The following is a 13,090-nucleotide window of genomic DNA, read 5'->3' on the forward strand; positions in this document are numbered from 1 at the left end:
TGGGGTTGGAGGTTGCTAATCAGCAGATCCAAAAATCCAATAAAGTCCTTGCAATGATTAAGAGAGGAAAATAACCACATGCATGTGTGTGTGAGCAAGAGAGAGGAGGGAGATGGACGTCTTACAGTCAGTGTAGGCTGAATTGAACAAATCCTGTTCTTTCCAGGGCTTTGGGATGGGGTAAGGCCGAGCAGGGTGTGGGAAGGTCTTGGGGTCACTATAAATGAAACAAGCCCATCTTTACATCTTTATCCTTGTCTCCAGTGTGCAGGCAGCACTCGCTGTCTCCCTGCTTCCCGGGTGATCCAGGTTATTAAAAATGTGATAAGAATCGAGTCAGGAGCAAGGTTCTGCGCACACAAATGGGACGCAGAACAATATCACCAGCAAAATCAATAAAGCTGGAAGGAGCTCAACAGCTGATGCAGAGTGCTGAATAGCAAAGCGGCAGTCTGCCACTGCGGGGTGAGCAATTACTGGGAGCCACTCGCTGAAGTGAGACCGCAGCACAGCAGGGCAGGGGAGTCTCGAGGGTTCACAGCTCCACACATTAAACAACATTTGCTTATCAGGCAGGCTGCTATGATACTAATAATCATAGAATCATAGACTGGTTTGGGTTGGAAAGGACCATAAGATCATCCAGTTCCAACCCCCTGCCATGGGTAGGGATGCCTCACGCTAGACCATGTCGCCCAAGGCTCTGTCCAACATGGCCTTGAACACTGCAAGAGATGGGGCATTTACAACTTCTTTGGGCAACCTGTTCCGGTGCCTCAGCACCCTCACAGTGAAGAACTTCTTCCTTATATCTAACCTGAACTTCCCCTGTTTTAGTTTAAACCCATCACCCCTTGTCCTATCACTATAATACCTGAAATGATCCCTGCCTGGCTCGCCCTTTCCATGCAGAAGTCTCCAACCTCTTTCCAGATTTGGGAGGGAGGGTGTGATGGATAGCAGTAGTGAGGGAAGACCCTGGCCATCATTTGTGGGGTCTACTTTAGTCTGGGAATGGATCACTTAGGTGCGGATTTGAGAGGATACTTCATTAATGATATGCTTAGATATGAATGCTGACTTTGATGCTTTGCCTTGTAAGGCACGTTGTTAACCCACGTCTCTTCTAGGCTGAATTGTGCTGTCAGGTTTTTAATTGCTTGCTGGTGTTCGCTCTGCGCCTCAGTTTCCTGCTCTGTATTCAGGGCATAGTAATTTCCTGGCAGGAGTCCCCATGAGGCAAGGCAGCACCCTCTGATGCTGGTTTTGTATGCTGACGCGCACTGTGCTGTGACAGTGTGAGGAGCAGTGTGCTGCTGCTGTGTTACAGAGAGCGAAACAGGGCAGGATGGGATCTCCATCAGAGGCCCAGCAGCACATTGCAGGAGCCCCATCGCCAGTGGGGGCTGAGGTTGGAAAGGGCTTGTGGGTGTCAAGTCCCAGTTGGGATCAGCTGGCCTGTGATCCGAATGTGCAAGTCAAGAGAGTAATATGCTTGTACCTTATGGGTTTATGTTCCTAATGGAACAGAGAGTATAGCCTGTAAATCTCCTGATCCATAACTAGCAGCTGGTGATGCCAGAAAATCCAAGCTCATGGCTTTAAAATCGTGAATTACAGGGCTTGGTTGTGTGGCTTTTATGAGCCAGGTTCTCCCAATGATCTAAATGTTCTGGTCACTTCATAGGTTTTGTCTGCTGCTATAAAGTGAGAGTGCAGGTCGAGTGCTGCATGAAGCACAGAAATCCAAGAGTGATTTCATCCTCTAATAGCTCCTCCAGTACTGTCTCCCAGGGAACCCCTTTGTATTCAATTAGCTAATGTGTGCCTAGCACTTGGAAAATACAGAGTACTATAGAATTGCTAAGTGTTGTTATTTAACAGCACATATTTAGTGGTTGCAGCCCTGTATAGAAGTCAGAAAATCTACACTGTAATTGCCTGGTGCTGCTGCAGAATTTGCTGTGATTTGAGCAAAGCCTGGGGATTTTTCTTCTCTAAAAGTTGATTAATTTTGGCTGCAGACCCTCTGGGCCTGCTTTCCCTGAGATCTCCTCACACAGAATGTTGACTTTTGGTGGGTGCTTTAAAACAACAGACTGAAAAGAAGGGTAAGAATTCAGACAGCCAGGATTTGTGTATCTGGAATTCCCCTTGGCGTGATGTTTAATGATGTTCTCTGTGCCTCAGGCTGGACTGGTTGGCATAAAGGAGCTGGGCTGAGATGGAGGGCAAAGTGCTGGTCAACTATTGCAATCCTTCCACTGTAGGGAGGGAGAAAAAGGCATTGGCAATGGAATAGGAGGTAATGATGGAGAAGCTGTTTGCACCCGTCTCTGTGATTGACACCTTCTTGGGTGCACCAGGTATTTGTGCAGGCAGAGGAGGCTATAACAAGGTGCACCAGGCCTTGGAGTCTCCCTCTAACAAGAACCTGCTGATAGGTGTGAGTTATTTTCCTTATGGCTCCTTGTTTGTATTGCATTGGAAAGCTGTCTTCCAGCCTGCAAAAGCATCAGCCAGCACTGCAGGTAAGGAAGAGTAACTACACGAGCTGAGGAGAAGAGAGGAAAGGCAGCTGTGAAACTCCTCTGTGTAAGCAGTAGGCCCACCAGCTTTGTTTAGCAGTCAAGGCAAGGTCAGATATGTATGCCACAGTTGTACATAGCTTAGGCAAAAGTCACCTTCCGTCTCAGTGAGAAATCCTTGGGTCTAACACCGAATTCCTGTGTACCCATTACAGAGCCTTTCATGTGTCTTCTCAAATCTGAACAGTATTCCTCTACTTCAGTCTGATCTTTGAAAAGGTGAATGCTTTAACACTTGCACATAAATACATGGTGAGAGGAGCCATCTGGGATCATTTCCAGGAGCAGGGTTTTCCACCCCTTTTCCTGACTGTGATCACCTCTTGCGAGGCAGCAGCAGAAGCTCAGCCATTGGGAGGGCAGGGTGGGAGGTAGGACCAGGGCTGATGGATGGGGCATCAAGCTCTGGAAATCAGCTGAGTGGTGCAAGCCTTGAATGGGAAATGAGTTTGTGTTTGCAAAATGTGGGTTTGGAAATGTCAGATGTAGTGAATGACTGTGTAAGAAAGGGAAAAACAAATAAGGACAGAAGATGAGCCGGCAGCTACTGGAGAATCCAGATGCTCTCACTCCTTTGCCCTCCGTAGCAAGCCTGACCTTACCAAATCTCTCATATCCCATTGCAAACGAAGTGTGTCTCCCAAGGATGGTTTATCTCTGTTTCACTGCACAGGCAGCTCATGGCTCATTTCCTTGTTTCTGACCTGGGTCAACAGAATGCTCTTGTGTGTGTCTGATGGAAAAGCATTTAAAAGCAGAGGGCTGGAGCCAGGGCAGAGGGAAGGGATAGGGAGTAGTGTAGGGAAAGGGTTGTTTAGCAGCCATGTGATCCCCCTGTGTTAGAGGTGAATGCTTTATGAGCATAACAGCAACAGAAATGGGATTTTCTGCAGCTGGAGGCTTGCCTGGAAAAAGAGAGTGTTGTCTGTAGAAAAAGAGGCTTGCCTGGAAAAAGAGAGTGTTGTCTGCAGAAAAAGACAAAAACTTGCAAGGGAGCTAATGGGAGCTGGGAAAAAGCTGCGCTTAACACCTGAACCAGAGCAAATTGTTGACTCTGGATTTGCCTGTGGTTGTTGTGTCAGGCAAGCCCTGGTGGCTGTCTCCATCCTTGGCAGGGCACAGGAATTTCCCTAGGCGAATGAGGCTGATGTGTGTGTGTGTACCTCTGGAATACTGTGCAGTTGCCTGAGGCAGGGGCTGGGACTGATCCAGCCAGCCGAAGCAGACTGGACCTGAGGGTCAATGCCGTGTGACCAGGGCAAAGCGCACCTCTGCCTCAGTTTCCACCGTGTGAAGTGGGGCTCATTCCCTCACCCAGGAATTGCTAATATAAGGAGCAGAGTGTAACAAACCTGCCAGCACCTGAGCAACCTCAAAGGCTTAGGAATGTTTTCAGGGGAGAAAAGGCACTAGTAAATAAAGGCACTAATAAATAAAGGCACTGATTTCAGCTGCCTTGAGATTGGGGCGGTCTGGCCTGAGATGGAAGCTTTGGACTGTGTGTTTTGATATACAACATCTCATTTCCTTCTGCATCTAATGAAGCCAAGAGGGCAGTCGGGCAGCTGCTCACATTGTCCCACACACAATCTGCCTCCCAGCTCTGGCATGGGGGGAAGTGGTATTTTGCAGTGGCTCAAAGCATCTCCTGCTCCTTTGCTTGCATCCAGGATCTCCTCAGGCCCAGGTTCTCATTAGCCATCTGCCCTCATTGTGCAGGTTGACAGGATGCTGTGGGTGAATGGATAACCTGTCAGGAAGGCAGGAGGATAATATCATTCAAATGAATCAATAGTTCTCAGGCAATTTCATGTTACCTAACATTAATGCGGTTGTGTCCAAAATGCACTCAATCCTGTCTGATCACATCCTCATGGGACATTGCTGTGCTGGAATAGTCTTGTAAGTCCATGTTTCAGAGATTTACAGGCATTGTTCCTACGTGCACCCGTACACAGGAAAGATAAAAAATGACTTGACTTGCTGAAATCTCCTAGTCCACAAAGCCAAGACATTCGTATTAGTGATGGAAGAGAATGGGTATCCAGCAGTTTCTGAAACTATTACTCCCACCTTCTCACTCCATTTTAGCAATTAGCAAAAGAGAAATTTGTGAGGAAGGCACCATTATTTCCCACTAATAGGACAAGAAGGGCTGGGCTTTTCTTCAGGAAACAGGCTTTGTCGTGTAACTGCTTCCATTGATGTGAGTAGCAAAATAGAGCTTGTTTGGGGATTTTTTTGGCCTTTTTTATACAGTCATTTTTATATATCTTACCACTTTGCTCTTCAGAAATGCAAGACAATGGGCTGCACTCCAGAGCCCACAGTCAAAGCAACTTCCTACAGGGCATTAGGATGTCCCATGAGTGGCATCTCCTCCCTGTACCTGATGGCAGAAGGGAGCAGTGTGGGATTGCCCTGTGGGGAGGAACTGATTTGATTTAGCGCTTTAAACTTGGTGTCATTGAATTGGATATGGTGATGGTAGAGCTCACTGCTTCACTAATGTTTGCTGCCCAGGCTGGGGTTCATTTCATTGTGCTCTTGGTGGAGATAAATAATAGTAAAGGACATTAGTTTCTCTCCAGACATGGGTCTCCACTGTCTTGGTGGCCTGGGGATCCCGCCTGCCCCAGGTGTGGTTGGACAACCGTTGCCTGTGTCCTCACACTGTCTGGGGCTCTCAGCCATAGCAGTACTTGGGCACAGCAGTGTTTTCATGGTGAACACAGCAGGGATTATTTTCTGGGAGTGCCTTGGAGAAAGCATTGCTTGGGAAGTATAAATCTGCTAAGGAGCTTTGTGCTCTGGATCTTCCACAATAGAGCTGACCACCTCTGGCCAGATATAGCAGGTTTCTGGCTTCATTTGCAAAATATCATCCACCTCCCTGCCTCTGTTGTAACCTCTGTATTGCAGGGAACCTCCTGTCAGAAGAGATGGTTAATAAAGAATAGCCCCAAACCTAGGAATGCTTAGCAGGAATCATGGTATTCAGGGGTTTTGAAGCTTTTGGTGCCTTATTTCTTCCCTAATCCCGTTTTCTGTTTGGGGTGGTTTTAGGAGTTTTCCCTCCAGCGCCTGGACAACCTGCTTGACGACCGAGTCAACATCCTGGGATTTTCCATTTTCAACCAGTCTCATGCTTTCTTCCAAGAGTTTGTCCAGAGCCTCAACCAGTCCTGGCAGGAGAACTGCGATCACGCTCCTTTCACTGGACCAGCAGTAAGTAATGTGCATTCCCATTGCCCACAGCCTTCCTGAGCTGGAAGTTGCTGTAGACCAACAGGAAAACCTTGTGCTAAGAGCTGCAGGCTGGTTCAGAGCAGACAACGCAGTGTGAAGACCACGCAGAGACAGAAGCTCTGGTCTTAAATATATGGTATCAACTAATTATTCAGTCCAGGTAACCCCTGTGCTAAAGAGCTTGGGCATGTCACCAGGCTGCTGTTATGTACCTTGTGTTGGCTTTTGTGATTATTAGTTTTGGGGAGATGATGGTCCAGGATTGGGAAGGATGAAGTGGACAGAACAGCTTAGTTAAGTAGGTAGGAGAGGACTTCAAGTGTAGAGTGTACTTATCTGGAGAATACTAAAATGATCCTGAAAATCTGCAGCCACCCAAAGGAACCCTGGGGAGACATGTGGGTGTACAGCATTAGAGGGCTTGTCTGCACTTGAGTGGCTGTTCAGCCTTAAATTAAAGCCTCATGTTAATTTGAATTATATTTAAATGAGAATGCAGGGGGTGATGCAGCCCTGTTTCAGTGTTTCCCTTGTGAAATTTGTCCCTGCGTATTTCATCTCCAGCAAAAGGGCTTGTGGAGAGGGAGTCTGGATGCAAATAGAATAAGCAGATGCTAAGGGCTTGTGTTAAGTTGCATGCTTTAACATCTCCCTGATGAGCGTGCAGATCAGCACCGAGATCTTCCCTAGGAACTCTTTATAACTGGGAAGGTTTGCAAAGCAGATTTGCTAACTCTGGGGTGCAGGGGGTCATGGCTGGAGCTGGGGGAGGGCAGAGAGAGAAAATGCCATCAGCAGAACCATTTGCATTGCTTTTAATGACTTCATAGTTCCCTTAACAAGCTGAGGGAGCTGTGTGCTGCTGAAAACCTCCTTATCACCACAGTGATATTAAACAGGCAAAATAAGGAGCTTTTTGCCCTTTGTGTCCGCATACTGCTGCCTTGCCATGGAGCTCAGATCACAGTTGATATGTGCCTGGGACCGTCCTGCTTTCCCTCCTCCCAGCCCTGCTGTGCAGACATGACTGCAGTGAGCTTGCTGTCTGCCCTGCTAAATCTCTATAGGGTTGCTACCAGGAAGCCTCCTATTTGGATGACAGTTGCAGGGACTGTTTGGAGTCATTAAAAATAAATTTCCTTTTATTAGTACAAACAGAAGACAGTAGGAGCTGGAGCGATGGGGGAATAACTGATCTCATTGTGCCTACTTACCCTGTGTTGTCTTGAACAGCCAGCGAAATTAGGTGGAAGGATGCAGGAGTATGCCCCATTGCAGCACTTTTCTGTAAGAGTGGAGCAGTTCAGAGCTGAATGGAGCTGTCTGGTTTGTGAGTCTGAGCCTAAATCACCCATCAGTGTAATATTAAGTCAGCTGGATGCTCCTCTCAGTCATTCATAAAGCGTAATCAGCCATACAACAGGCTTCCTCCTGGGCCAGGGAGGACATGGCTGGAGGCAGGGGGCTTGGCCACGCTGCGTTGCCCTGATCTAAACGCTTCCAGCCCTGCTGTCATTAGGGGACTTGCCTGGGGGCTGTAGTGGCTTCCCAAGCGCTGCTGTGTGGCTGCTCTTGGCTGTGCTGCGTAGCTCCCCTTGTGCTACTGGTGCTCAGCTGCTTGGGAGGGACTGTAATCCTTGTTGTATAAATGGGGAATTGAGTCATAGAAGTGACTTTTCCCATTATCTCAGAGCCAGGCCACCTACAGCACAACGGGTTCAGTTCTCCTCAACCCTAGTGTAGGGTCTTAACCAAAAGGTGATGTCTTTCTGATGATGTGAAGGTTCACTCCGTGTTTGTGGCAAAGCCCCATCACCAATATGCCGTGTCCCAGGTAATGAGAAAGGGGCATTGCCCTGGGTGTTGAAGATACGGATCAGAGGTGAAGTGAAATATTCCCAGGCAAGGGAATATGTGTTTCCTCTCCTGTGCTGCAAGGGAAATCCAGTACCATTTTCCCATGCACTGTCTCTGCTGTTGGAAATCTGGCAGGTCGTGTCTCCCTGTGTAAGAACATCCACTTTTAGTCCTGGGAAGCAGATATCTTGTGGGATAGCTCATAGTAAAAGGAAAAAAGGAAGCTCAACAGCTGGAAGTGACAGGAGGGAGGTTTCCTGTGAGCTGCAAAATCCCAGGGCTTTCTTGCTAAAGCGGAGAAAGCATCTGAGGAAGGAGGAGGGAGCTGCTTGCTCTAATGCTATTCTCATTAATCACACTGCAAAGAAAGGAAATCAGAGAAAATCATTCAAATTACAGATGGCTAGATTAGGTAATTAGAATTTAGGCTAAAACAGATGTTTGTAATTAAGTGTTTATGTCATTGAATAAAATCCAGATTGTAAAGTATTTCACAGGATTTTAATGGTTTCAATTCTCTGTGTTATGTTTGGGGGCAAAGATACAGATGATAACATTTCAGGAAGACAGGGACAAAAACCCCGCATGGCAAAACCGAGGCTAGCCAAACCTGTTCATGTTTCCCTGGAGATCAGTTTACTTTTAAACATGGCCTTTACATGGGAGATTTCCATCAATATAAAGTGGGATCTTCCAATTCACCATGTCATACCTGCTGTTAGTTTAAAGAGGGGCAGATTTGGTGTAGTTTACCCAGGTAGAGCTCAGGCACCACCCCTGCTGGTGCAGGGCATCTGATCGCATTGGTTGTCTTACAGACACTGGTCAGAATGGTCCTGCCAGCTGATGTGTGCAGGGGCCGGAGATGGGTTTCTTGACCCTTTCCAGTTGGTGAGTTGTTCCCAGGGCTTTGTGCCACTGTTGTACCACAGTTATACCTCCTTAGCTCTTGGGTACAGCCTCTCTCTGTGCAGCTGACCGAGGGGAACGGAGCAGCAAGCCTGTCTGCCCAGCCCACCATCTGCTCCCTTTGCTGGAGCCTTGTTCTGATGAGGCATCCATCAGTTGGCAGTTTTTATCAGCAACATTCATTGTCAAGAAATAGGCTTAAAGGATAGAGAGAAGTCTCTCGAGACCCATGAATCTTTGAGTGGAGGACCACTGCTGATCTTACCAAGTCTTTCACATGCAGCCTGTCACAGAGCTCTTACATAGCAGAGATGGCACAAACCCAGCAGGGACCTGTGCAAATCAGACCATGCACACAAGGAAGAGAATCAATCTGTTAACAGGCAAATTGGCTTTTTGTGACAGTGTGACAAAGCTGTGGTTTAAAATGAGAACATAAAAGTAGTGAGAGATTTTATAGGTGACATGAAGAACAATGTGCACAAGAGCAGTGACAGATCCATTTGCTCAATCTGCACAGAAGCAGTTAAAAAGGTGTTGCCTCCAGCCCTCTCTCCACTCCTCTGCTGAAGGTTATGGCCCCAAAACACAAGAGACCATGTGGTTAAAATGCCCCAGTCCTCATCTGAACTTTCTGGGCTGCAGGAGATAGCTGGAAGCAGTGAGCTTGTGTTCACCTTGTTAACCCCAGTTAACCTTGTGATAAGACGCTTGCCTACCTACAAAAGCCAGAGAGACCTCTTCTGAGCTGCTGCACTCCAATGCTATCCAATTGTGAATGGTTTCCTCCACACAGCCTGCATCCCAAGTTACCTTGCTGTGTTGAATATGATTTATGTGAGTTACTGAGTGAATAGTGGCAGAGGTAGATGGCCATTAGGTGGGTGGTGCAGGGCAACAGAGCAAATGCTGCATTGGGTTGAGATGAGAGACAAATGGGAGAGAGGCCGCACTTGTGATGGGGTTGCAGGTGGCAGTGGAGCAGGATGATCCCACACCAGTGACCATGGGAAGATATGGAGAGCCTTAGGGGATTTTGATACCAGGGGAAAGAGGAGGGAATGAACCTTCTCCCGAGGTCTGAGTCCTGGTGGCTGTTCAAGAGATATTGAAGGGGGAATCAAGGTAGGTGCATGGGTCTGTCTTGCATGTTGCTGTGCTGCCAGGCTCCCATGCATCCAGGTGTCTTGTTCAGGGCCCACAGAACTGAGAAGCTGGTATAGAAGCCTGGTTTTGAGCCTAATGGGGCAGGGAATGGCTGGCAAAAATGATAAGCAGCATTAGGAATGGAAATGTGGTGCTTCTGAGGGAAGTTGTGATTTTTCTTTAAGAAAGGAAAGAAGTATGCTGAGGTTGTGGGAGTGATTCCCATTCCCAACCCAGAGAACTTGATCCTGTGTATTACAACCCTCTCCCTAATCCCTATACTGTTTGAAATCATAAGAGGGCTGCCAGAAATCCTAACAAATCGTTTAACACTAAGGAGTAAAATATTCTAATCAATAATGTCAAATGCTTCACTAAGATATACAAGTCTCTTGCTCACCAGCTAATACAAGATCATTAACTGCTCATGGCAAATGGAAATGAAAACCCAACAGGAGACAATTAAAAATGCTGGGCCAATGTTCTCATTTGGTATGAGATGATGAAACTTTGGGGTCACAGGGATTGCATTTGCTCTCATAACAGTGTTGTTTGGCCAACCGATATTAACATGGTTCCTGATTCAGGAAAGCAATTGCTAATTGTGTATGGTATCCTGTAAGCTGAATGGGATTCAGCCCACGCTTTAAGTATATGCTGAAGAGCTTCATGGAGCAGGGCCTGAAGACAGGACAAGCTGAAAAGGTCCTATTAGAAAAAGAACCTGTATTAAAGGTAAAAAAGAAAGGTAGGGAGAAGAATAAATCAGCTCCTTTAAGAAGCTCAGGGAAACGTTTCCCAGGAGGGGAATGTTTAGGGCAGATGTGAATAGTAAACAAAAAACCTTAGCAGACTTACCTGTGGAAGTAGGGAAGAAGTGCAGGAGAGTGGTTTTTCCTGTTGCAAGGGGACCTGTAGTGTTTCACAGCTGAAGCAGGATAAGAAACAGGATGCCCAAACTGGGGCACTGGGTTCCCACTCTGCCATTAAGCCATTGTGTGTCCTCAGGCTGCTCAGCTCTTCTGGTTTTACGGGTTTACCTCCTGCAAAATAGCTGTGATAAAACTTCATAGCTCTGGAGCCAGTCAATCCTTGTTATGAGCAGCAAGTTTTTGACATACATGACCAAAGGTGCTGCCTGTTGCATGGGAGACAGGTCAGATGCAAGATTGGCAGATGCCAGCCAAGTTGTTCAGTGCTCACTGAGGAGTCCCCCAAATGCCATTTCTGTAAAACAGACTAAAATGCTACATGTAGGAAGAATGTGATAGAGCAAATGCAAGTCTATACCAGGGTTGAAAAAGTGAAAGGTTACTGATGCCTTTAGAGTTGGTGTTTGGGGTTTTGCTGGCATTTGGCTGGAATCATGCCTATTAACTCACGCAGTTTGCACATTTCAAGGCTTCACGCTGCTTGTTAGCTGCCTAATCCTGGGCCATTGTGGTCAATGAGGTCTTACCACTACTTGAGTAAGATCAAGCAGGGTTACGTCTGGCTCACTCTGTTCAAATAAGTAACGCAATCAAAGCCAAAAGTTCATTGGGGTGAATGAACTGGGTGAGATTGTTCCTTCAGGGCCACTGGCAGAAGTGAATAAACCTAATCAGGCTTTGGGAGGAATAGAAGACACCGATACCACTGAAGAGCTGCAACTCACAAACAGGGAAAGGCGGGGGAAAGGAGCCCCAGGCTAGAGATTGAACCTATTGCCAGGAGCTGGGATGGTAAGAGGATGCTCTTGGAAAATGTAGCCTTGATAGTAATGAGCTGCAATGACTTAATTCCAGCAAAGTCTGGAGGTGACAATAATTAGAAGTGAAATCTTAGTCACAACAGTGAACATGAGAGAGCAAATGGCTGATTAGTAACTAGATCAAAAACATCAAAACAGTTGTGCATGGGCGAAAAACACAGCTTGTGAGGCTTGATGGACAAAGAAATCTGACTGAAGGCAAACAAAGCAAAAATGAGATGGAGAGGGAATGAACTCTGTGATTCTGAGCATCCCTTCAGCAGAGTCATTACAGAGCAGGTAACAGACAGCAGGAAACTGGAGGCTGTTTCAAAGGACTAGATGGTCTCTACAGGGTCTGAAAGCCAGGCGTCTGTTGCCTAAGAAGTAAATCTAGCAAAATCTCATTTCTTGTGGATCTGCCTTTCAAAGCAGGGGTCAGAGGAGGACTCTTTGGTGCCTAATGAAGGCTGAAGCAGCACTGTCATCTTTCCTTCTGTAGATGCAGGCCTAGAATCTTTATTCTGTCCAGCTGCCTATTCATGAACTTCATAAACCTGACACTCTCAGTGTTCCCCCTGGCCAGCAGTTTGATCAGTGGTCACCAAAGCAGCAGAAAACACGCCTTGATTAGGGGGAGGGTTAGTTGCTTGAGGAAACTGAGATAGAAAAGAATGGGAAGGGATAGGTACAAGTAGAGATAGAAAGGTGGTGTAGTGATGGAAGAAAGGCTGAGGAACAAGCAAGCAGAGACAGAAAGGGCAAGGAAGCAAGCAAGAAGAGAAGGAGAAATATAATAGACTGGGAGTGGGACTGGCAAATGGATTATTCTTGTCCCAATGATGCCCACACAGGCACAGCAGTTCAGGGATACCATGGCTTTTGTTCTCTTTGTCCTCAGATGGGTGCAAAGGGGGTTCAGGGTGTTTCTGGAGCAGAATGATGGGCAAGCAGCGCTTGCTGTCCTCGTACGAGAGGACAAGCATTTTGTCCCTTTCTGTTCCTAGAGGAGATTGTGGGTGGAGCTACAAGGTCCTGAAGGTGCAGTGGGAGGCTTGATTTATGTTTTCCCATCTCAATTTCTTTCCTTCCCTTTGCCCACAGCTCTCTTCTGCCCTGTTGTTCGATGCTGTGTATGCTGTGGTGACTGCCGTGCAGGAGCTGAACCGGAGCCAGGAGATCGGGGTGAAGCCCCTGTCCTGTGGGTCTGCCCAGATCTGGCAGCACGGCACCAGCCTGATGAACTACCTGAGAATGGTGAGAAGGGACTGACGTTTGGTGTGTCAGGAGCTAGTGCTCATCACTACCAGAAGGAAAGACCATGTACACACTGGTGTTGGCACAGTTCTCAAGCGCAGTGCCGGTCTGTTTGAAGATAGCTCTGGGAATGAAAAGAGAGATCTGAGGGCTGGTTTGTCACTGGCCTTGGAACGACATGAAACGTGCCATTTTCCAGGTTTTGCTGCAGAAAAACTGGAATTCAATGAGGGTTTTTGCAAAGCATAGATGTTTCGAAGTTATTTGAGCTCTGTTTTGAGTGAACTTGGATTGATATAAGGTTACACGGTACAATTGCTCAGAGCTCAGTGGTATGATGTGAGTTTCTCTG

At 47.1% G+C, this 13,090-nt stretch overlaps 1 protein-coding gene across 4 annotated transcripts in view; it reads left to right on the forward strand.

The window, feature by feature from the left end:
- The window catches only part of GRIK4 (glutamate ionotropic receptor kainate type subunit 4), a 184,051-nt gene that overhangs the window by 136,805 nt on the left and 34,156 nt on the right, over positions 1–13,090 (forward strand). For all 4 annotated transcript variants that reach the window (XR_003994261.1, XM_030505324.1, XM_030505323.1 and 1 more), the window contains 2 exons: positions 5,655–5,816; positions 12,586–12,738. Coding sequence is in view for 3 of the 4 variants with exons in the window: in XM_030505324.1 (XP_030361184.1) it covers positions 5,655–5,816; positions 12,586–12,738 (315 nt within the window). In the remaining variant the exon portion in view is untranslated. The remainder of the gene's footprint in view (positions 1–5,654; positions 5,817–12,585; positions 12,739–13,090) is intronic.

The sequence above is a fragment of the Strigops habroptila genome, chromosome 17 (assembly GCF_004027225.2).
Source record: "Strigops habroptila isolate Jane chromosome 17, bStrHab1.2.pri, whole genome shotgun sequence".
NCBI classification, from domain to species: domain Eukaryota; kingdom Metazoa; phylum Chordata; class Aves; order Psittaciformes; family Psittacidae; genus Strigops; species Strigops habroptila.